General features: G+C 43.3%; 1 protein-coding gene across 1 annotated transcript in view; it reads right to left on the bottom strand.

Moving 5' to 3' along the window:
* Prkg1 (protein kinase, cGMP-dependent, type I) overlaps window positions 1-24,447 on the bottom strand; it is a 1,308,883-nt gene extending 1,284,436 nt beyond the window's left edge. The window contains exon 1 of the mRNA XM_004623947.2: window positions 22,511-24,447. Coding sequence (XP_004624004.1) covers window positions 22,511-22,776 — 266 coding nt within the window. The 5' untranslated portion in view covers window positions 22,777-24,447. The remainder of the gene's footprint in view (window positions 1-22,510) is intronic.
* Between the last annotated feature and the right edge of the window lie 860 nt (window positions 24,448-25,307).

Raw genomic sequence — 25,307 nt, 5'->3', positions numbered from 1 at the left:
GTGGTGCTGGGGGATTGAACCATGGTCCCTGTGCTTTGCTAAGCTTGTTCTAAGTAGGTGCTTTAGACCACTGAGCCATCTCACCAGCCCCTCCTTTGTATTTCGAAGACACTTGTGTTCCAAAATTTGGATTTTGTTGTTTTTCAAATAGCCTCCTCTGTACATTACAAACACTATTTTTCTTTAACCCAGAAAACAGATTAGAACCACCAAGATGATTTAAAACAAATACACAATAGACTATATTATTGCCAAATGACTCAACTCATCTAATGGAATAATCCAGACAAACGAAAGGTTGCCCTTTGTAACTGAACCTGTTTTGTTATACATGTTATGTTCTACACTCTAACATAAATATTGTTTCCTTATTAGGCTTACATTATTGGTTCTTGTTTAAAAGTTTTACAAGAAAAAAAAACACTGACTGAAAAGCCCTCCACTGACATCGCCTCCTTGGGCTACAAGCCAAATTCCTTAACACCGTCTGCAGGTCCAGGGCTGGTGGGAACAGCAGTGGCTGCAAAGGCTGCGTCTAACCTCAGTACCGGCAAGCCCCTCCAAGGCATTTTCCATATCTAAATCATCGCATTCTCGCAGTTACTCCGTGAGGCAAATACTACTAGAAACCTATTTTTTGCAGATGAAAAAATAAGTAGAAAAACTGCTGTACCCTGAGGCCTGGCCCTCCCGCCTCTTGGTCCCTGATGCTAACTGTGGTTCCTCTGCGACCCCGGGGATGAGCCCCCCAGGCCTCTGGAAGCCCAGGGCATGCGGGTGCCTTCTTACCTGCAGTGTTCTCCAGCAGCGAGCTCAGCATTCCCGGCTTCCCGCCAATTTCTCTCCTGGGATGGCCTTTTGCATGTGTTCTTCCTTCTGTCTAAAATGTTCTTCTCGTTGTTACACAACTTATTTCCCATTCTTTTTAGGTTTAGTTGGTTTAAACACCATCTCAGAAAATGGTGGATCTCCAGCGGTCCCACTTAAAGTAGACTTTCCCTCCCTTTTATTTTCTGTAACTGCCTCTTTTTACTATCCCAGAACTCGGCACCATTTGAAACCACCACCGAGGGACTCCTGTCCCCCAGGGCCTAGAATGATGGTGCAAAGTGGGCACTGCACAAATAACAACGGGGTGAAGGAACAGTGCCTCAAATATGTTTAGCAATGAGCGTTTTAATTCCAAATGTTGGCATGATCTCAGTCACTGTTTTTTAGTATACACAGATGGATAGAATACACGGGTCTCAAAGGAGGCAGCAAGGGCTGGCGAGACAGCTCAGCAGGCTAAGATCCTGCTTCGGCAAGCGCGGGGACCGCGGTTCGATCCCTGGCTCCACATGCCACACCGGCCCTGCCCCCGGGAGCGCTGAGCTGGAGACCAAGTCCAGGCGTGGGGGCGCATGCGTGTAATCCCAGCACTGGGGGAGGCTGAAAGCAGGAGGATCACTACTAGTCCGAGTTGCGTAGTGAGACCCTGCACCGAGAGAAAGAAAGAAAGAAAGAAAGAGATGGCAGTACACTCCAGAAGGGCGCAACTAGAGAGGAAACAACTACTTCGTAGGGCAGTGGGAGGGGAGTGGAAGCCCAGGCTTTGATAAATGCTCATAGATCCCTGTTGGAATAGTCTCCAATCTTAAAATGCTAAGATTCTACTATTCTAGGCTGGCTATCAATGGATCCTTAAATGTCAGCACTCACTGCTCCTCCTAAAGTAGCTCAGTACAAAACCATCAGAGCACTCTCTTGAAAAGGTGTTCCTGAGCTAGTTGGAAACACCGTTTTCACTCCTAACCTGCCATCTCCATCTGACTCCACCCATTGCTTTTGCTCAAATACACAACTAGCTCTCCCTGTCCCACGACTCAGGAAAGAAATCGCCTTTGTAATTTTATTTTTACTTTTATTTTTAATTTTTATTTATTTTATTTATTTATTCTTATATTTTAGGGGAAGGGTCTACAAGGTGTTCAGGGCCACAGTACTAGATCGGACTCATAGTGATCCACCTGTTTACAGCCTCCCAAGGGCTGGGATTATAGGTGTGCACCACCATGCCCAGTCTCAACTGCCCTCTCAGCACGCCCCCAGGGGTGGGGGGCCGGCACAGTAGAGACAGCATGGCAGGGCCGGGAATCGAATCCCTGGCTCCTGAGCCTGCTTGCAAGTGCTTTAATCCACTGAGCTATTTGGCTGGCCCCGCCTTTGTAATTTTACACTTTTTCCTAAGTGACCATTAATCCTTCATTGAAAAAAAATAGGGTTTAAAAATAAAAGTAGGCACTTGAATGTATTTATGGACATAAATGAATAAAATGCAATTACATTTCCTAGCCGACTCATGGATTACTTAGAGACAGCTCCTAAGTCTTTTCAAAATGCTTCCACGAGGTCACTTTTAATTATGCAGTTTGTTTTAAGGTTTCTCTATTAAGTCTCAATTAAGCAGCTATTTACTAGTTCAGGGGTCTCTGGTGTGGGTGAATGTGTCCCACCTCAGAGAAAATATCCTGTGTCTGGAGATCTGTTCTCACATCGAGTGGTAGAGTTCAAGATGCTGCTAATATTCTGGTGTACAAAAACAGCACCCTATGCACACACACACACACACACACACACACACACACACACACCAGAATTATTTGACCCAAAATATACATGATTCCCAGGTAGACAATCATTTTACTCAAAATTCTCAGTGGGGGGCAGACTGCCCTCTTGTGGGAATTTTATAAAGTTGCATGTGGTTCGTCCTTAGCACCACATTGTGACCTCACAGAATTCCACACACAGGGGCACTTCAGAGACAACAGTAGGAAGCTGTGGGTAACATCATAGTCTATTATACCATGTAGAGAGAGTTCCAGTGCAGCCTATTAATTTGTCCAATTAGTAAAGAAAGATTTACTCTACAACACATATACAATTTCACCCCTCTCCACAGGCTATTTAGACAGAAGAAAAATTTGTGCATAATTAAGCCTCAAACTTATATCTGCTTCACAAGAAATCAAAGTATTTATTATTGCTTGGTTTCAAATTTCATTAAGTTTACTTAGAATGCCATTTCCATGTAAATTAAAGAAAGTGGTACTTTATTATAAAGTAGCAACTACACAGAGAGTCACAATTTCGGAAAAATTGAGTCACTTGAGAGAAATGCTGGTGGCAGTGGAGCAACCAGTAAAACACAGGAGTAACGGCACATGTTTTCCGTTGTTGCATAAAATTATTCTAGGAAGAAAAACAAGTAATCCCCATCTTCAACTTACTATGTAGTTCTTTTCTTGTGGCCAACTCCAACTTGGACAGTTCGAGTGCTTACACATTAAAATACCTCTTGCTTCACTGTACAATGTTTTCCTTTGCTTTTAAATATATACTTAGGATACTACACACTCATACACACCTACACACAATCAGGTGTGCAGATGGGTCATATTATCAGGGACTTCTCTTCAGGATAAGCGGGAAGCATGAGGATATACTTGGTTCACAAAGGAAAGTATTTGCATATCACTGTTCCTGTCCATCATCGCTGTTTGAAATCTTGACTCCAGCAGAAGAACCAATCTTTACAGCATCTTGCTTTCTACAAATATAACTGAGATGTCATTGATATCCTCCCCCAAAGAACTGATTAAAGAGATTTTATATGGAGCCTATGACTCATCTTGGGAAGTAGAATTCACTTTTCTGCCTCAATACAACTTGGTACCAAAGAAGGTCATAGAAAATTCCCAGAAGACAGGGGCCAATTAGTCTTCAAAAGGAATCACACTCTGCTGACCCTTCTCACTGCTGATGGCAGGTGGACACTTCCAGTAAAGTTTCTATAAAAAACACAAAAGCACAATCGTAAGGAGAATGGAAAATGATACATCTATCTTGATGGTGTGAGAGTTTGGACTAATTTTCATTTCAAAAAATCCTTAATGAGTCATATTGAACAATATACCCTTAAATAAATTATCTAGAAGACTAAGCCTATTCTTAAAAGTGTGGAATTTTTTTTTTTTTTTTTTTTGGTTGGGGGAATGGTCTACAGGGTGTTCAAGGTCTCACTACTAGATCGGACTCAGAGTCGTACTGATCCGCCTGTTTACAGCCTCCCTAGAGCTGGGATTACAAACGCGTGCCACCGCTCCCAGTCTCAACTGCCATCTCAACATGAAAAATCTGGATTTCAAACACATCTTTATGAATTACTTACACCCCCAAAGAAATCTCTGTGTATTATTATAAATGTATACATTTGCACATGATAACTGTGTATTTATTTCCCTTATTACATAATTTGTTTTACATAGAGCTAAATTTTTGATAAGGCTGTTTGACTATGTCATATTTTAAACTCTTCTTAAAATGCTTAAGGTTTAAATTCTCAGTGGTATGATAGTGTAGAAATTGCCACCTTAACCAAACCCGCTAGTTAGGTTGTAAAGAATGAGCATACTTTAGCTTGGCACAGAGATGGGTGAACTTTTGAAATTGTACTTTTAAGAACATAAAATAAGATGACTTCAAAACAGTTTATATTCAAATATAATCCTACTATTTTTAAATGCCTAATTTTAATTTATTGATGCACTTAAAGCTTTTTTAAATTAGTTTGTATTTTTTCATGGCTTATGACCAAAAAAAAAAAAAATCTGTCTTTATCATAATGTGTCCATTTGAGGTTTTTTCTACTTGTTCTTTATAACCCTAAAAGAACAATTTAACAAAATCATAGGGAAGTAAAGTGTTGAAATTACAGCACAAAAGTTTCCTTTCCTCTAAAATTATAGGTAAGAAAACTACAGGCTACAGAAATGAAAATCACTGGTTGTCTCCATTTTAAGCCAAATTTTACTTTCTTGTACAACTCACATGAAGAAAAAAAAAAGAAAAACACCATAAACCACCAGAGATCCACGACATTTCCGGGAGCCACTAGGGACTAACACTTCATCGGAGCCAAGGACTATCAGTCAGCATAACATCCTCTGGAAATAAGAAAAGGGAAAGGGCAGAAGGAAAGGCCAGGTGAGGAAGTCTCCACAAAGCCTCCCCAAAATCTGCCAATGCCTTTCACTCTTGTCACAATCTCCCCACGTCACTTTCCCATGGGGCTCAGCAGACTCCAGAAGTCACAGCTCTACATTTCAGGCTTGAGAAAAGATAAATCCACATGGTTTAAGGTAATGAGTTAAATACAGGTTTCCCAAAACTCAAATCCACCGAAACCTATAAATGTGACCTTCTGTGGAAACAGCCTTTACAATGTAATCAAGATGAGGTCAGGGCCAGCGAGCTAGATCAGCAGACTAAGGGCCTGCGTAGGAAGCACAGGGACCAGGATTCCATCCCTGGCACAACACGCCCCACTGGCCCTGCCCTGGAGCGTGCTGAGCAGCCACAGGGACCAGGCGTGGTGATGCACACCTATAATCCCAGCGCTGGGGAGGCTAAAAACAGGAAGATCACTGCACGTCGGAGCTGCATAGTGAGACCCTGTACCAAATACATAAAATTAAAAGAAAAAAGGTGCAGCAGTCCAGATTAGACTGGACCCTACATGTAACAACTGGTAGTCTCATCAAGACAAGGAGAGTTAGACACAGCCACTCATAGGAGGTAGGCAGCCACAAGAAACCAAGGCAGAGACTGCAGTGATGTGGGCACAAGTCATGGGACACAAGATTGCCAGCAGCCGCCAGAAGCTAGGAAGAAGCAAGAAAAAAAATCTGTCTTAAAAGTCTTCAAGGACAACAGAGTCCTGCTGTATCTTGAATTTGAGCTTCTGGTGTACAGAATTGTGAGCATATGTCTGTTATTTCAAGCCACTCCACTCATATAAATTAGTTCCTATAGCCCCAGGACACCTTTTGGGATATACCTACAAATGTTCTCTCAGGAGGCCAGTCAAGTTTTCTGGTCCCAAATTTTCCAAAGTCCATCACGAAAGAATCTTTTGAAATAGGGCTTAGGAATCTTCATAGAAACAAGCGGCCCCAAGAAATTTTTATGCACACGAAAGCTTGGGAAATGGTCGGAGGGTTTTCACAGTACCCAGTTTCTTGCCATTTTTCCCTATGCGCCTGTTGTGGATTATCATGTGGTACAGTGTGGGAGCCACAGACCAAGACAATCCTGTCCCCATGAACCTCAAGACAAGTGATTTCCAAGCACATGAAATTACAACTCTGGGAGGCATTATGTAGCTACCACGGGATTACTGACAGAACAAATAAATTCATGCAAATAAGGCATCTTGCATAGAGGAAGAAATTAATGCTGCATTAGTGTTTATTTTCCCATTTTATCTCAATAAAAAATTTTCTTTACAAGTGTGGGTGAACTAAACCACTCAGGGCTTTCACAGTGAGCTACCTATATTCTCAGTCCTTTGTATGGTTTATTTTAAGGTAGGGTCTGTGCTAAATTGTCTAAACTGGGCTCAAACTCATGATCCCCCTACCTCAGCCTCAAGAGCACTGGGATTATAGGTGAGTACCACAACACCTGCCTTGAACTCAAGTTCTTGTTGTGCTATATTTACTTGGAAGCAAATTTGAGTGCCCAATAGGAAAACTATAAAAGCAACAGCTATTATTTGCTGCACCCTCATCAGTCTTCTGCACATTACCAGGTTTAAGCAGGCCTTTTTATTTCACTTTACAGAGGGAAAACTGGAGCCCAAAGACATTACACACCATGACTAAGATTAGAAGCTTGAAGCCCAGGTCAGCCTCATTATATAGCCCCACCTCTTAGGGGCCTTATGTTATTCAGCTGTGCATGTGTATTGTCTGGAAGGGAAAGGAATACCAAAGTAGTTCCTCTCGACTCTCCTAGGTAATGAGTTCATCATTGATATAATCCATGGTAATGTAGCATTAGCATGTTAGTTTGCATTACTGTGTATAATCACACCTATTTTATATGTAAGACTTAGATGGCAAAAGGAAAAAAAAGATGCAAGGAAAAATCCCTGGGCTACTCCTTGTAGTGGATTTCCAACTGGTGGTCAACTTACACACCCAGCTAAATTAAACTAGCGTGGTGCTGGGTGTGGGAGGCCCACCTGAGGGTTGTTGCTAGCAGCAGAAAGGCAGAACAGGAGAAGCTGCTGAAATGCGGTTAGCAATGCTGTTTGGAGAAGCTTTTGGAGCTGTTGGAGTCTGCTAGTTCTCTTGGGCTGTTCTGCTGGAGGACATTTTCACATTGGCTTTCTCAATAAGCTTTGGAGAAACTTGGGTCCTTACCCTGAGCATCGATTCCCGGCTCTAAAGGGGAAGATGGTACACTGCTCAGCCTCATGGAGAAGCTTGTCACATTGGCCTTCCTGATGGGAGCTCGGCTTTCCTCACCACTGGAGGAGCTCAGGACCTCACTGTTGCTGAGGATGGATGTGGTACTTTGGGGGGAGCTCTTGTGCTTACTACGAATGTTGCTTCCTAGGTCCAGTTCAGATCTCTCAGCCTGCTAGCGCAGATCCTTCATCCCACTGGCATAGACTTTCTAGCTTTCACTACTGACCTTTGGGCCTGCAGTGAAATGGACCTGCAGGAGACTTTGTTGTGGGCTCTAGGACCTGTGGGAGGCCTTGTTATGAGCACTAGGCTTCCAGCTGGACTCATGCAGGCTATTAGGACCTCAGCCCTCAGCTGGAATCTTGAGTGTTTGTGTGTGTGTGGACAGATAGCCTCCACTCTTTGTATGTTATTCTTTGGGTGATTCCTTCTAAACTAATATTATAAAATGTGTCCTGGATTATATTGTTTCCTATGGGGGAAAAAAAAACCAAACCATGAAACCCCTTGTTAGTTAATGATTTCTAAAAGACCAGCAGCACCAGTGCTACTTGAGACATCATTATAGTTGCAGAGTCTTGGACTCTTGCCCTGCAAAAACAGAGTCTGCGCTTAATAAGACTGCACAGGTATTCCATATGCAAATTAGGGTTGAAAAGACATCTGTTTACACAGCAGAGCAAGCCCGAAGCTGCAGAGGGGACCCAGCAAGCTAACTCTATCACTATAATAGAGAGGCTGTGGTTAATTTTTCAAGAACAGAAAAATCTGTACTATGCTGTGTGTGAGCAAGGAGGTAAAAACACGTGTAGGAAGCAAGCTGAGGCGATTCTGTTGTTGAGAATGAAAGGAAACGAGGCCTAACTAGGGCTTTGTGAGAGCACCATCTGTGATTGAGAAAGTGATCTGAAAATAGGATCAGAGCTATTTCAATGAGCAAAATTAGATTCCAGAATGGAGTTAGAAATATGGGATACACACCCAGGGGCCCAGTCCTAGTACAGAGCTGAAAGGACCTTGTATCTCTGGTGAATGGAGTCAGCAAATAATGACAGTGACAGCTACCATTCATGGAGTCAACCCTGTGCGGCTCTAGGCTCTGTGACGCACATGAGCTCATCCAATCCTCTGACAACCTTGGAGTTTTTTAAATAACTGAAGAAGCAGGGGTTAGTTCTATTTGTGCAAGACAGTATCAGGCTAGTTAGAAACTGGTTTGGGGTCTCCAAAATCCTTGAGATCTCTTCTACCTACTAGCTGAATCGACAAATCAACCTTCCCTGGGAGAATTAGTATCTAGAATGACATTTTCCCACAAGGAAAACCTCAACTGCAGTAAAAATCAGTCTCTAAACTGCAAGTAGGGCCTACACTTGATGCTGAGGTGGAGATCGGGCATGTGAGGGAAGCTTCAATGGAAGCCCACTGCATACCGGCCACGGTGTGGAGCAGGCAGCCCTCTGCACGGCTGCCACGGCTGCAGGGGCCACGACCCCGAGCTCCGACTCGCAACACTGCCAGGAGGGCACAGTTCCATTTATGAGGACTGAACAATGATCAGACACCAAGTGGTGGAGGGAGCAAAGCTTCAGGAAAGAAGAGGCCCCCGCGCTGACAGAAGAGCCGCAAATGCCCCTCAGCGTGACTGTGCTAGCGTGGCTGTGCTGGCGTGGCTGTGCTGGTGTGGCTGTGCTAGCGTGGCTGTGCTGGCATTGCTGGAGGGAGCGACCTCGCCCTGGGAGCCTTCGTCCTTCTCTGAGTCCTGACACAGCTGGTCCATTCAGGGTTCCTGCCTCATCGTCACCACTGTGGGGGGCTCCATTTAAATCCAGAACTCCTGAAAAGCAATTCTTCTAAGAAACTCATTCACAGAGTCTTTGGTGGATGGCAACAAATTTTGTAACAAGGAACTTCTTGTGTCTTGGTTCCCCCAAGCCAAATCATATGCATTTTACATTTGATTAAAGCACCAGACATTTGGTTGTTGGCTTGATTTGTCTGTCATTATTGCTTTGTGAATCAAAGGGGTCAAACAAAGGTATCCCCTAAAATCTTTTCCAACCGTGAAGTTCTACGGTAGGTTAATGATAAGAAGAAGTTTACCAAAAGCCTCTAACATTTTCTAAAGCTTCCACTGTTAGACAATGGCAAGCACTTTGCACTCATTCCATTATTCCACAAATAAGTATGGAGCACACAAAGCCATATGGGAAGGAGGGGTCATTGGTCCCATTTCACAGATGTGGAAATCAACTCAGAGACTTAAAGTCTTTTGCCTGAAGTCACAGCCATATGTAAAGAAGCCCAATTCAACAGCAAGCATGTGACTCCCAAGCGGTAGTCCGACCGATTGCAACCCACTCACAGGTTACCATCTAGGAGACTGGGCTGGCGTTCCTGAGGTCACACTTCTTACTTTCCCCCAGAAGTATACTTCTTACTTGAATTTCAAAATTATCTTTAATATGATTGGATTATAATGCAACTAAATATTTATAAATATACCTTCCAGTATATCTAGCCCAGTACCCAATATCTTTATGTTGGCAAGGGGAAAAAATAAGAAGAGAGAGAAAGTAATGAAAGGAAGGAAGGAAGGAAAAAAGGTAGGAAGGAAGAAGAAAGGCAAGGAAGGCAAGCCCTCATGAAAGTTGCCATCCTATAAAAAGTAAGCTCTGCTGAGTGGTTCTAGCACCATATATGTCCAAATCTTCCCACTGGCTTTTTAGAATGATGTAGTGGAGAGACTTGGAATTTGTTATATTCCCAAGTGGGACCAACTTGCTCAGAGCCCTTTAGGAATCAAAATTTTATTGTGACAAAAAGAAAAACAAATCATTGAAATCCCTAAAGAAGGACTTCAGTTGTTTTATAAAAAAATATATACAATTTTATCCTTATCTTTATAGATATTTTGGTGTTAGTCAGCTTATAAAACATACACACATGTAAACATCAAGCCAAATGCAGAACATGAGCTTTATAAACATAAAGTATACAATGACATATAAGCATTCCCTCAAAAAAACTGTTCTTCTGAATGCAATTCAACTGTAAAAAATAAATAAGAACCTCAGCTTTTTCCTTTTCCCTTCTGTTATAGTTAGTGTTTGATTTTTTAAAAATTCCTCCTATCTTTGATGGACAAAATTAATTATATTGATGCCCTCAGAATACTTTCTCTTTTTAATAGAAAAGTTGTAAGTCCTTTATCTCACATATAAATACATGTATTCTCATGGAAACTAAAAGAGTCCCACAGAAAATGAACAACTCTTTTGACCCCAGTGCTTTCACTTTGGGGTATTCATCTCATCTCAGACTATAACATTGTCACTGCTTGCAGGAAAACAAATAACAATAACTATTGATTAATAAGATGAGGTACACAAACACTATGGCATATAATATTACATAGCTATTGAAAGATCAACATGGGGGGCTGGTGAGATGGCTCGGTGGTCTAAAGCACCTACTTAGAACAAGCTTAGCAAAGCACAGGGACCATGGTTCAATCCCCCAGCACCGCATGCCAGCCAGCCCCGCCCCTTGGTGGGCTGAGCTGGCCACACACACACACACATAAATAAATAAATAAAATTTTTAAAAAATTTTTAAAAAAAGATCAACATGGACTAATTTGGAAAGAAACCTATGTACCACTGTTATGCTGAAAACGTAGATGGCTAAAAAAAAAAACTTAAAATAATCCTACTTTGAGTCAAAAATATAAGAAACAGAATTGCCAAATGGGCACAGACGTTCTCTGTACACATGCAAGTTTGCTTAAATATACATGAAGATTTAAAACTTGCTCTACTGGAGGACATACAGGAAAGATTAGAAGAGGCAAAAGATTAATTCTGTAAATTTTTTGTATCTCTATCGTCTAACAATCAGCATGAATTAATTTTGCAGTCAAAACAAGCAAACTGCCTAAGAAAAGAATGAAAATCAGCAGAGTTGGGAAATCATTCAGGTCTTTGGGAATCAAATAAGCACGCCCCTATCTTTAACACAGTCAGAAGCAATACAGGACTGCTCAAAATAAACCTTTTCTCTGCTGGAGTTGCTGTGATAGAAGAGGCCTGGGGAGGCCTGGCCTGTTTCATCTTTGAGGACAGCCCTTGTGATTCCTTGCAGGCAGATGGGACAGCTAGATAACCACAGGACTTCAGGGCAGGATGCTTCCAGCTTCCAGCATGGGGGACGCTGGCCTCCAGGAGCCCGCCTCACCAAGATAACACACCAGAGAGATCAGAGACCATGAAAGCATCACTGCCTAGCACTTACCTCACCGTCTAGTGGAGGCTGGGTTTGCCTCTTGCCCCGGCCCACATCACAGAGCATTCTCTACTCTATGTCCGATCCACACTTGATGCTGTCTGGCTGTCACAGATGGGAGAACACTTTTTCCTGATCTAGGAAAAACATAAATTAGTGTCCCAAAGAATATCTTAATATACTGACAGCTACAAATAAGTGCATCACCAAGCTTTTCACAAAAGCAACTTGTTGTCCAATAGGGTATCAAAATGTGCACTGTTGGACATGTTCTCTGTGTTACCTAAGTATGATACGGGGCCTGAGAAAACCAGACCAAACCAAGAGGCCACTAATAGCATTAATCCTACACTGACTTCTTTCCCCCAAAGTACACATTCCTTTCACCACTAACCCTTGCTCACTGGGACAAACCAAAATGATGACTTTTTTTCTCAGCACTAGGTTGCAAATGATGCCAGTCAGCCACAAGACTGCTTCACGTCCCGGCTCCTGGGGGATTCTTGTGAGACGGGTCACAGACTGAGCACAGTTGCCCTTTACAGGAAGGCTGTAAAGCATTTTCCAGGGGAATATTGAATTGAAAATGTATGACCCATTAGAAGTGGCCCACGACTCAGCCCTCCATGGGGGACAAAACTGTACTGCTTTGGCTTGAAAATTGTTGAAAGGCAAGCAACACTCAGGGCGTCGCTCCGACTACAGCAGGCCGCACGGAGCTCCTAAGCGATGCTCTAGCTCCTCGAGGGGACCAAGTCATCCGCTAGAAGCACCAGCTCTTAACTGATCTAATTTTTCCCTACAAAGTTTTTCTTTTCTTTTTCTTTATTTGGAGGGAAGTGAGTAGAAAACCATTTCCTTTATTATTCTAGCTGCCCACACATACAGCTTTTTACTATTTACTGTCCATTATTCCTCTCAGTTCTCTTCTCTCAGCCAAAGACGAGCCCAGAAATTTCCTCAGAGGAGTTCTGGAAATTTCTCTTAAGCTGATATCAATGGTCCAAGAACTTTCCATGAGAACTGTACTACTTGTTTCTCTGTCTCATTTGTGTTTTCTATGCTCTCCACTATAACTAATAATTGGAAAAGTATAGGCCATAGCAATTTAATAGTATACCTCCTAAACACTGAAGTGCTAACATTAAGAAGGTTAGGTACTTGAGAATATTTTTTAAAATTCCACTGCAGTCCTTTTCCCCCTACTCGGTAAGGCAGCAAATCTTAAATATTATACTCCTGCTGCCATCTTGTGCTCAGAGCTGGAATGTCTCTCTTTCATCCTCTAGCTCCTCCAATTTTGATTTTACTATCCTTTAGAAGGATTCTTACATTCAGATCTTAAAGTCTCCTTTCCTTAAGTGGGTAGAGAGGTGACCTGAACCATGTTTTAGAAAAAAAAAAATACTGATTGTTTAACATTCTTCATCTTGCATGCAATGTATGCCCTCTTTTCTTTGTACAATTCCCTTATTCATCTACCTCACCATTCCTTTTAAGAGCATTTTGAAAAATTCAGTGTTATCTTTTGGACTAGTTTCATACTGTTATGGCTTGTATCTAGGTGTCCCCCCCAAAGCCTCCTGCAGTCTTGGAGTGGCTTCTGGAGTTTGTGATTGATTACTGTGGGTGTGGATGCTGCCCCTGCTCTGGGGCAGGTAATTTGTGTGACAATGTAAGGAGGGAAGAGAAGCCAGTTGCTTGAGCTGCTGCTACCCCTTCCTTGCGCTCTTGCTCTTTGCCGCCGCCATGAAAGGTTGCTTTCTGCTTTGTGCTGCTCTTTTGGACCCAGCTGAGGACGGACTGAACCCTCCAGTAACTGTGAGCTAAATAAATCTTTCCTTCCTTCATTTTGAGTGTCGGGTATTTGTCCCAGCGATGAGAGAAGAGTAACTAAGACACATACAAAGAAAGAGAATACAGATTAAGGAAAAATAAATCTATATTCTATCAAAGATTTTACCTTTCCAAACTTTTTTCAAATTGTTTTCTTACTAGGAAAGAAAAAAAAAAAAAAAAGGAGCATGTATTTCCAGCAATGAAATTGTGTCTGCTAGCTGGGAAGATACCCCGCTGCAGTCGGAGTCCAGGAAGTGAGCACCCGCATCCCTGTACTATTTCTGGGCACTTCTGATAGTCGAGGGGAAAACCACGGATTGAGGAGAATGGAATGTTTTTCTCAGGAAATACTAATGTAACTGTTAACTAGACTGACATCATCAAAACAACAGTTTGCGCGCCTGCTTAGGCAGGCACAGGGAGTGGGGTTCCATCCCTGATGTGCTGTGCCGGTCCTGCCCCTAGGGGCACACTGAGATGGGGATTGAGATTGGGCATGGAGGCACATGCCTGTAATCCCAGCACTTGGGAGGATGAAAACAGGAGGATCACTATGAGTCCAATTTGTGTAGTGAGACCCTGAAGACCTTGTACTAAATACATTTAAAGAAAAAAAAAAAAAAAAAGCAAAAGTTTGTGTTTGCAAAGCTATCACTTCAACCTTATTCTATGTCTCTACTTCAAGCCCCTGAGGACACTGAGAGACAATCGTGACAAGCAGTGTCAAAGAGTACAGCGAGAACTCAGTCAGAATCCTCCGAAGCAGGGTAGGGTGAGCAAGAAATTAATATGACGATGTTCTATTTCCTGTTGAGAATGACTTTAACATGGTATTTCCCAAACCTCTGTGTACTGATGTCTATGTTACGCATGACCTGCATTTTGTACTTTTTCTATTAAAAATGTTTAGGCCCTTAAAACTTTCCCTTATTCTAAGCACTAAAGCTCTGCAGCACTGACTTGATGTAATGGTGCTGTGTTTCCTTCTAACGTTTATAAATGTGTCCAAGTGTTAATATAAAATAACTTCGCTTGCCTACCTCCCAGAAGCATTCCTGATGTCACTAAAATATTAACATCGCATTTGGAGAAGTGTCATTTGGAAACACAGGTGCTGAAGCAGGATAGCCAATTGCCACCGACAACCTTTACTTTTAAATAAGTAGCTTGCAAAGTTGCAGCATCATTGTTCTGGTTTTTCAGAACCGCAGAGCAGACCAGAGGCTTTCGAGCAGTTGTTCTGCAGTAACTCACAAGACGGATGATATTCCCATGTGCGACATGAAAGCGCAGGCTGGTGGTGCATTATGTGCCATTTCCTGCCTCCATCTGTGACCCTCCCCACCTAGAAAGCCAATCAGAAGGCAGGCAAACGGCCCTCCCCAGGGAAATGCCTGCGAATGCACTCAGCCTGACTTTTGAAGAAACAAATAATTCATGAATTTTAAGTTTTCAAACCATTATTTACTCATTGCAACCTGACAACTCATCAAATACACACCACTGTGTCATAAGCCACCAGGGAAGTCTCCTTCCATGCCACACAGACCACCAAATCAGAATATTTTTCAAGCGATCCTACCCTTTGAAAGGACCCTGAATCAGATGCAAACCACTTCTACCATCTGCCAAGCACAAGGGGTCTTTCTTGTGTTGAATATATTCTAAATGAATACTGCTCTTATCTTTTCTCTGAAAAATACTATGTGGGAAAAGTGAAGTATGTTAAGTGAGGGTTCTGTTTGGTTGGAATTTTTACTGTAAACAGACTCAGTATCTACTCAAGGGGTTAAAACAAAAGACATTAAAAGAATTTCTATTTTGAGAGTTTCTAGCATATGTAGCCAAGCCCGTGGGTGACCTGCGATAGGTGAAGTGAGCACTATCCACACCTCATAGGGAAGGAAAAGCTTCAAGAAAAATAGTAACATTTACCCAAAGTCTTTACATTTGGCTGTTAGGCAATAATAGTATCATATCATTGGTTACACAGACCCAGGAATATTTTAAGGGGTAAATACACAAATATTTTTAGGAACTCTATAAGGTTTGGAGCATATTTTTGCAGCATTTGAGGTCAGAATAGTCAAATAAAGATGCATCTGAAGATTTCAAATGCATTTTAAGTTACACTCTAAGTTAGACTAGAAGGGACCACCAAATAGCTCAGTGGATTAAAGTGTCTGCTTAGGCAGACACAGGGGCCAGGAGTTCGGTCCCCTAGCCTGCCTTGCTGGGTCCCACCTTTGGGGTGCACTGAGAAGGCGATTGAGACTGGGCATGGTGGTGCATGCCTGTAATCCCAGCACTTGGGAGGCTGTAAACAAGAGTATCACTACAAGTCCTATCTACACAGTGAGACCCTGTACACCTTGTCCTAAAAAAAAAATAAAAATAAATAAATCAGACTAGAAAAGAAGGGCATTCTGCATTCATCACAAGACTAACAGTGGAGAGAATAATTTAAGAGCTGTACTCACATAATTTCTATCATAAGTAAAAAGACTCCAGCTAAATCCTAATAAGGTAATTATAGTCTATGTCTCATTATATTTACTTTTACAAATAAACATTCAGATGAAATCAGCACGTTCATATTATCATCTTGCACACGAAACAGTCAGCATTGTATCATATGTGCAGCAAAACCAATCCAAGTCAAATCCCAAGATGACAAAGCAACTATTTAGGACTAATTCCCAAGAATGTGTCAAGTGAGAATGCACCAAAGAAAGGCTAAACACACACCTAGCCCATTGCACAGGGCAAGCCGCGGACCGCATTTTAAGACTTTCTAGTCAACATAAATTTTATATTTCTCCCATTTAAAACTACACTATATTGTAAGGCAGTACAGTTTTCTGCTATGTCCATATGTAATAAACAATGTGAAATGTTTAAAATAAAGCCAGCATAGAATACCCAAAGGTGGAGCTCCACCAATAATGTTGACAGTACTGCAGAGAAGGGTAAGTATTTTTTATAAAGGAAATCTGTTGTTCAAGAATGACAATAACTAACACAAGGAAAGTAGCGCTATCCTTCTTTATAGAATACAATAAATCTATTTAAAAGACATACATGTCCCAGATAGTCCAGATATTTTGAAACATCTAAGAACAGGAAAGATTTTTTTAAGCTTAGAGCAAAAGTTTGTTTGACCAAGTGCTCTTCTCCATGTTTTTTCTTATATGATTTCTGCAAATGAAATATCTAGCAAGGCCTTACAGATGTCAAGTGAGAAGAGAGAAAGACAGAAGACCTAACAGGCACAAGCACAGGCAGAGTCAAGAACTAAAGAAGCCTTCCCTCCCAAGCACAATGGCCTGAGTTCAATCCCTGGTTCCACAAAAAAAAAGAACTAAAGCAGCGATGCGCCCCCTTCAGCAAGAAGCGAGCATGGATGCTGGTACCATGCTGATGGTGTTGGACGCGTGCCTGATGCCACTCACAGGCACCACACTAACTATAAGGTGCTATGGTCTACTTTTTAGAAATGACCACTAGAGGAAACCCTCTTTTCTACAAGAAATTCATCCAGATCAATCCCAAAGAGTTTCACAGTAATAAATACTATAAAAATACAAATTGTAAATGGAATAAGAGAATTGGTACATGGGTGCACATGTTCATGTGTGCATATGTGTGTATGCACATAAATATATATTCACACAATATACATGTATTTCTCTTTAAATTTTTCTATTTCTCCTTTTCTCTTTGGGGTCTCAACAGCACAGCACTCTGACAAAGGTAGATTCAAGGTCAACACTCCTTTCTGACAATTCCCCAACTTCTGAGCTTTCACTTTTGCGAAACAGGATAAGCTATCCCTGGTTTATCTCAGTGCTCACAGTAACTTCCAAGAGCTACATGAAACTTAGATAACCGAGGGTTCTGAACTCTGATAAGAAAATTCTCAATGGCAAATGAAAATAATTATTCATACCCTGAGTGACTCTGAAATCTCGCAAAAATCTTATCAAAAGAAAGGCCTTTAATGCACTCTCAGCATCTTTTACACAGCGTGGAAAGAGGCACTAGGAAACAGGTTCTCAGTCAGGAAGGAGAAATAAGATAGGGCATCTTTTGTTTGTTCAGGTCTGTTCGAAGTAGTGTTACGAGGAATCTCTACAGAACATATGGTCAATGTCAACTTTCAAGTGACCCATGTATTGATGACTTGAGTGGAGTAAGAACTTTCTGTATACTGAAGCTACATTTGGAAAATGCCTAGGATTCTAGAACCAGCGCTAAACTCAAAACAAAGTATATTAAAGAATAAATATAAATAGAGGGTAAACCAAAGACATGAATTTACCGACTCTGGTACAGATGCAAAATGAAGAAATCTAGATTTTCAGTCTCATCTGATTTCTGAGATCCTTTACAAAGAACTTCCATGATGCATTAAGTTTTCTCATCCCTACACTGGGGAGCTACTTACCCCCTGCGGAGCTCTTACTGAAAGCTCTTCATGGATACACAAAGTGCTTATCCACATGCCTGTCCTCTCAGACCACATGTGGCAAGACATAAGGCTGTTTATCAACTGTCCTCCCTAAGCGTCATCCCCCTCTTCCTCAGCTTGTCTCTCCTTAAATTCTTGTCATAAATATTAATCATGTGAGTCAATGAACTGAATTCCCTCTCCCCAAGGCTCCCGTTAGGGTCGTACCATGTTAATCAGAAGAAGTGAAATATTAATACATATTGTAGGCTGGTGATAGCAATGGTGGAGATGAAAGGGTTTGCCTGACGGCCTTTGCAAAAGGCACAAGGAACCCAAAGGAAGGGCTCAAGATAATTTTCACACCCTTCCTCGTTGTGCTGCTTATCCACTGTGGCTCTACAATGACAGTGAGCTATAGAAAGTGGGGGAGGAAGGAAGACAGAAGCCTGTTAAGTGCCAATCCCAAGAGAAAGGCTGCCTGAGGAAATTCCAGCCAGGCCTTGCACACCTAAACTGCAAGCGCTGGGTACAAGAACTCATCGGTCACTTTTTCGTTAGGTCAGCTTAGTGCTGGTCCTATGACTTTTAAATCCTGTTTTCATTTAGGACAAGTTGATGTCTTCCTAGTGCACAGAATTTCCCTGTCACTAAGATCCAACCAGTCCTCTTCATTCCAAGGCTAGATAGTGTAGAAATTTACAACTTAAACTCTAGAAACACTCAGACTTGGGCTTCAAGCTGGTTTACAGTAGATGTAAGAGAGTAAGCAAATGCTGAAATGTCTTCTGGCTTCTCATTTGTAAAATGGCAATATGATTCAGAACCATCACAAGAAAACAATGAACTGCATAAGGTAACAGCTTAGAAGAGCACTACGACTAAGATTATCTATTTTTATTTTTATCCTTGCTATCATTCTATTTAAAGCACTGTACATTTTCAGTCTAAGCAAACAATAAATAATTGGTGCTGAGACCAGAATTCCTCCGGGACACACTAACACACTATTTCATTGAAGCTGTTTATTTCAAAATTAGGCCAAACCCCTTGATATAGTCTGAAGGTCAAACCAGCCCTGAATTAAATCAAAGATGTAAAAGGCAATGAGTTTTCTGGGGCATCCAGCCCAAAGCACCCACATCCCAGTGGAAAGAAGTTCAAGTTCTAAATGATCAACTTACAACATCAAGAATCAAGGGATTTATAACAAAAATAGCTCAAGAGTCTTTGGAATACAGTCTATTATTATTCCTTTAACAAATTAATATGGACTCGAGCCCTTGCTTATGCTAATTTAAAATTATTTTCAGTCCCCTGAGCACAACCTATCTAACTAGGCAACAAAAAGAAGGAATTTAAGTGCGTGCAAAAACTTAAGGGAAAGCATTCTGGGTATTAGGTGATTCTTGATGCAGAATGTGTGCACAAAAGGACCAAAAGTTCATAGATATCTATGTGAAATATTTGGAGCTCTTTGGCATAAAGCATTTTAGATATAAATATAAAGTATCATTGCCATCATTGGAAGCAGCCTACGGTTTTCAACGATAATCACTTGATCCTTAATGGGCATTTCTTAAGGGGCCTGCAAATGAGGGCTGCAATGAGTCGGGTGTGTTCTTTTTAAACATGATCATCATATCGCACACTTGATACTTACGTTGAGAGCTCAGATCTTGCTTTTCCCTGGTATAATTTTCGTCTAAGCATTCCTTGGATACTTAGATCATTCTTAATGGAGATTGTGCATTATGCCCTCTGTGGACTCATGGAAACCCGGCTAATTGGACTGAGTTGATTACAATAGTTTATGAAGTCTCCCATTTCCTTCCACTATAATAAATGCTTCAGATATTTTTGTCACCTATTATGCAAACCTTTTAGATTGTGGAATTTTTCTAAAGCAGTGTTTATAGGAAACAGTTCTCTTATTTTTTGCACCACTAAACCCCTGTTTTCAAACTACATTCCTCTCCTTCTTTGTAGAAAAACAGTGTTCTAATAAAGTTTGGAATGAACCTGTAGCACAAAAAGTTATCATCCAAATTCTGGAGTTATGATAATTGAACGGTAGCTATGCACTACAGCACTCTGTTCAGTTCCAGGATCCAGACGGCTCATCCTTTAACAAAAGACTCAGAAATACAAAAATCTGAAAAATTAAAAAATATACTTATTTTGAAAGCATCTTACTTGCTTTTAAATTTTATATCTCAAAAATTACTGCACATTTTTCCTTGCCCAAAATAAGAGGTCTAGCCAGAGATAGTTTAGTATGGTCTAAGCACTAACGTGAGGAGCCAGTTCCGATGGTTACTGTCCCCGGATATAACCGTCAACATTCTTTAAACATTAATGAGTCACCTTGCAGAAAATAAACTCCATGCTTCCATTTGAAACTATGAAACTAACTGTTGAATGGGAAACAGTTTAGCCTGGGTCCCAGTGTAAATCAGGGAAGAGAGGAAGTTGAAAAGTCCTCCAGCTACTTGTGTCGGTCACAAATATGCATTTGACCTCCAGCACACATGAACCATTCTGGAGATGAATTTTCCTACCCCCACCACGAGCCTGTAAGGAAGGGGGTACGGCTGAGGGACGACAGGGAGAGGAATAGGAGGACGGGTACCTATCGATGATCAGCCATTTCCTCTCAGGACACATGAAAGTCCCCCTTCCTCTTTAGAGATTCCTTGTGGAGAAATCTCTGCAAGCCGGCGCCTGGAGAAGCAGACCCTGGGAAGGCAGGTTTCTCCAGTCTTCACACCCTTCACATCCTTGTGAAACCTACTCTCTGCTGCACAGAAGTGCTGTTGCTCTGAGGGTCTCAGCCCAGACACAGAATTCTGAAATTTCAAAAATGCGATAAAGCCCTAACCCGGCAGCCCTGGGAGGCGAGCAGCTGCCGGGTGACCGCTGATGCAGTGGCTTCTTAAGGAGGTGGGCAGATTGATTCCAGCTGCCGGGCGCTGGGCAGGGCAGCGGCCGCGGAATGCGCAGCCCGGCTGAGGGAGACGGCAGCAGCTTCCCTGGCGAGGGCTAGGCCAAATATTAGCTGTTTGCAATCTTAGCGCGAGAGGAGGAAGAGAGTGCCATTGTTCAGGTCACCGGGAACTTTCAAGGCAGGTTGGGGCAAATGGTACTATTTGGACAGTGTAGCTTGGAAGTGGAATGTGACTCAGGAAATCGGAAAGCTGTCCTCTGAGACGTCCGTTCAGAAAGGCTCACATTTCCCAGGGCGAATCCTTCCGGCTTCATTCTTGTTTTGCTACCCCCCAGCTTTCACCCTTCTAGAAGCTTCCAATCTACTTCTCCCGGTCCTTGACCTCTGCCGTTCCCCTCCACCCACCCCCAGCTACCATCAGTACCCGAGGCAGAGTCCCGAAGCACATGGGAGGAGGAGCAGTGCAGGAGCAGGGCCCCTGAGAGCAGGAACTGGCCTGGAGGGCTGGAGAAGAGCTGGCCTCAAAGTGAGATAGTTTAGGAGTCCCCAGAGGGCCCCAAACTCAGACACCAAGTGATCTAAGAGGAGGAAAGGGGTAAGAGGTAGGCGGGAGCGAAGGCAAGCCTAATGGAATATTCAATATCCTGAGAAATGCACTTTTGGCCCTGCGCTTCCAGAGACTAAAAGCCCGTAATGGGCTCTGGAGTCTCCACTTCCTCTCCCTAATGTCCAGAGGCGCTTTAATGCTGCAGCCATCGATCTGCCTTCTCCGGTGAACGGCGGAGTGAGTGCAAAAGCTTCCTACTTGCGGCCAAAGTCCGCCCAGCCTCCTCTGCGCACACCGACGAGCGACGCGCAACTTTGAACTGGCAGGATCTGGCTCTTAAAATGCCCGCGAGGAGCCCAGGAAGGCGCCCGGAGGCGCCCAGAGCAGCAGCCCGCCCCCTTCCCTTTGCCCACTTTTCCAGGAAGGGCTTCCCGACCAAGATCGGAGAGAATGCACTGTCCCCCTTGGGTCGGGGCTGAGCACTTAAGTCTGCTTCAGGTCCAAGGTCACCTAGCCACCTGCAAGCCCTGAGCAACCCAAGGAGTGGCACTTCGGCAAGGGGCACAGCACAGAATGAACATCCAGAAAGTGGGGCTCTTTACAATTTCTTGCCGACCTCACTGCTGCCGTGGATGTCACCCGGTGAACAAACCTCCCCGCTCCGCCCTGTTGGAGGCTGAATCCCCGCGGTGGTGACAGCCCCTGCCTGGCCCGCCCCAGCCCGTGGCCCTGCGCGCTCGAACGGAGTTTGGGCTCGGGACAAGTTCAGGTCCTAAAATGAACTCAGCCCTGTGTGGCCGCCTGGCGCCCCTCCCTGGGAGGACGCTCCGAGCCTGCCCCGCGGGGTGCCTCTGGGCCTCTCAGCGGGCCCCCGGATGGGCAGGGTCCCCCACTGAGGCGCACAAAGGACGGCGAGTGCGGATCTGCGAGTCAGCCGGCGGGAGAAAACTTTCCGCGGTCCTGTCCCCGCCCCCACCCCACCGGGGCGCGACTCCCCGAGGAGCTCGCCTTTCCCAGCCCGGCAGAGACAAGCACAGCACGTGATGGCAGAAATAAAAATAAACACTTCTCCTTCCCCACCCCGCGAGCGAGCGCGGCGAGCAGGGGCGCCGAGCGCCGAGCACCCCGCCCCGGGCAGCGCCCACCTCTCGGATTTGGTGAACTTCCGGAACGCCTGGCGGAGGTCGTGGAAGGACCTGTAGGTCTGCGGCTCGGCCGAGATGCCCTGCGCGCGGGTGGTCCGCGGGCCGATGTGGGGCGAGGGCACGGGCAGCACCGACTGGCATTTGTGCAGCTTCCTCCTCAGCTCCTGGATCTCCTCCTCCTTCTCTGACAGCCGCTTCTCCAGCTCCTTGATCCGCTCCTCCTTGAGCATGAGGATCTTGGCGAAGTCTTCCTCCAGCTCGCTCATGTTGCCCCGGAGCCCCTCCGAGAAACTTTTTCTCTGGCGGCGGCGGAGCGGAGAGCACGGCGGAGCGCGGGGCGCGGGGCGCGGGGCGGAGGACGCGGCCCCGGGGCGTGCGGGGCGCCGGCTTCGAGCCCAGCCGCGGAATGGGCTGGAAGCTCCGAGGGCAGGATGAGGAGACTGCGCGACGCAGAGCAGAGGCAGCGCTCAGCCCCGGCCTCTCCCGGGAATAGGTGATTCTCTTTCATTCAGAGACCAATTAGAGCCGCCGTCCTCCCCCGAGACCCCCGCCCGCCCGCCGCCGCCGGTCTCTCGGGGAGATCGTGCCCCGCGCAGCGCCGTCTGCGGCCGGTCGGAGCCGAGCCTGCCCTCACTCCATCACGCGAGACGCGCTCCGCCACGCTACATGGTCCCCAAAGAAGGGAGTGGGATGGGTGGGGGGAGCTTTATGCCACTTGATCCCTGAAATACCAACAATTACCATGTGATCTGGTGGATGACGCAGGGCTTGTAACTGGATCCCAAGGAGAGTGTGTGCCGTGTGTGTGTGTGTGTGTGTGTGTGTGTGTGTGTGTGTGTGACATTTCCTAAATATTAAACTGTCTTGAAACAATAACCTACACGGATACATTTTGGTTTTTTACTTTTTACTTCTTTGCTGTTCATTTGCCTAGGTGGATTCCTAGTAGAACAGCCCTGTGTGTGTGTGTGTGTGTGTGTGTGTGTGTGTGTGTGTGTTTCTTACTGCGAAGTCCTGACATTAGGACCCTAACTAAGAGATTGACAGGGCAATAGCAATTCCAAGTTTCTTCAGTCTAAAACTTGACTAGAAATTGTAAGGGACATTTGTTGGAAGGGAAGTGGAATGAATGTATGATGAGGAGCCAAATGTTTATGGAAAAGAGAAAGGCCGTGCATGGCTTGTAAACGTCTAAGAGCGTAAACTGTAGTTAATCGAACACAGTTTTGTAGATCAAGCAAGCGGTTGTATACGTCATGGTTCTGAAGGGGTGCGTGGGCACGGATGCGTGCTGTATCGCCGAAGTTTCTTCCTTACCTGAATAGCCACCATCTGCACTGTGTCAGAGGGATTATTTCGCCTATTTGCTCTAAGGATTTCTAATTCCTACTCTTTTAAAATGTGTACGCTGTGTGATACCGGAGAGCATTTTCATCACATAAGTCACTGTTTACTAGCTTCCCTCGCGTTTAGAAAAGGCGGAGTTTCAGATAATTCCCAACAAATTAGTAAGTTTATTTTAATAGACGCAACTAAGACACATTTCTCTCTGAAATAGTAGCTTTCCTGAAAAAGCAAAATCAGTGTATAATTATTGGCTACTTTTTAAAACTGATTCTACCTGGCCTGAAACTACTAAGGGAAAACAGGTATGTAATTTAGTTTATAAATGAATTATAAAGTATATTTGTTTTTGGAGATTTCTGTATTATATGCCGTTCTAGTCATCTGACTAATTTGCATTACAATTATTAAAAACTACATCTGAATTTCTTATGGCTCCAGATACTCAAGTATGGCTACATCTACTTACTCATATTGCATGAAAGTGTTCTCTATGTTGTTGATGGTTATGTGCTATTGATTCTACGCTATGAACAACTTAATCTGCTGTAATTCTTTTAGAACAAATCCAAATGATCCGCATTAAAAATAATATGCAAAAACTTTGATCGTATTCAAAAATTTAGGTTATAGTTTCAGCTTCGTTTTTGAAAAAATAAAAAGTGTTTCAGTGACTCTTAAACGCTTTTTCCAAGTCATACAGTATCTTAAGAGAAAATATTCAAATGTTTATCCTGCTATTAAAAAGAAATATTTAGACCCAGATTTCACTACATACCATGAAACTTTAAATTCACCCCTACTTTCTAAATTAAAACACATTTTTAAATAAGTCTCCCTTTAAATAGAGTTGGTACTTGCTTACTAAATCTCAGTTGTTGGATTTAAAGTATTTAAGCTTAAAACTTGAAAGCTTGAGGAAAAGCAGGCTAGTAGAATACTAAACACTGAGTTATTAAAAATCATAGTGTAGGAGTGCTGAAGTGAGTTTGGAAGATGATCTAACTCAACTGCTTTGTATTATCAAGCTTGAAAATGAGATTGTGGAGCTAAGTCCAAGATTCCACAAGGACAGAAGTTGAAATGCAAAACTCCCAACCCAGGACAGTGCTTTACCTACCATTCTGTTCTAGTGTCAACCTGAACAGCTAGAAACTCTAAGATTATAGCTGATCTATGCTGAGAGACACAACATTTCCCTCTCCGTGCGCAGTACTGACACGTTAAGAGTAGAAATCTTAATGAAGCCTTACGCCATTTTTCTTAAAGAAGGTCGCCATGCAGTGAGTGCCCTTGGAGAAATTTGCTGAATAAAAATAATCACCAAGTTGAGGTTGTGTCCTTAAATACCTGTAGCTCTGTCTTCATGTTTCATATCTGAGAGAAATAAGGAAAATATGAAGAATTTCATATCCGAGAAAACATTTGCTGAAACATGTTAGCTTTCAGCCAA

The sequence above is a fragment of the Octodon degus genome, unplaced genomic scaffold, assembly GCF_000260255.1.
Source record: "Octodon degus isolate 3935 unplaced genomic scaffold, OctDeg1.0 scaffold00005, whole genome shotgun sequence".
Classification (NCBI taxonomy): Eukaryota; Metazoa; Chordata; class Mammalia; order Rodentia; family Octodontidae; genus Octodon; species Octodon degus.
Note: the sequence above shows the minus strand (reverse complement) of the source record. Positions and strands in the feature narration are given on the sequence as shown.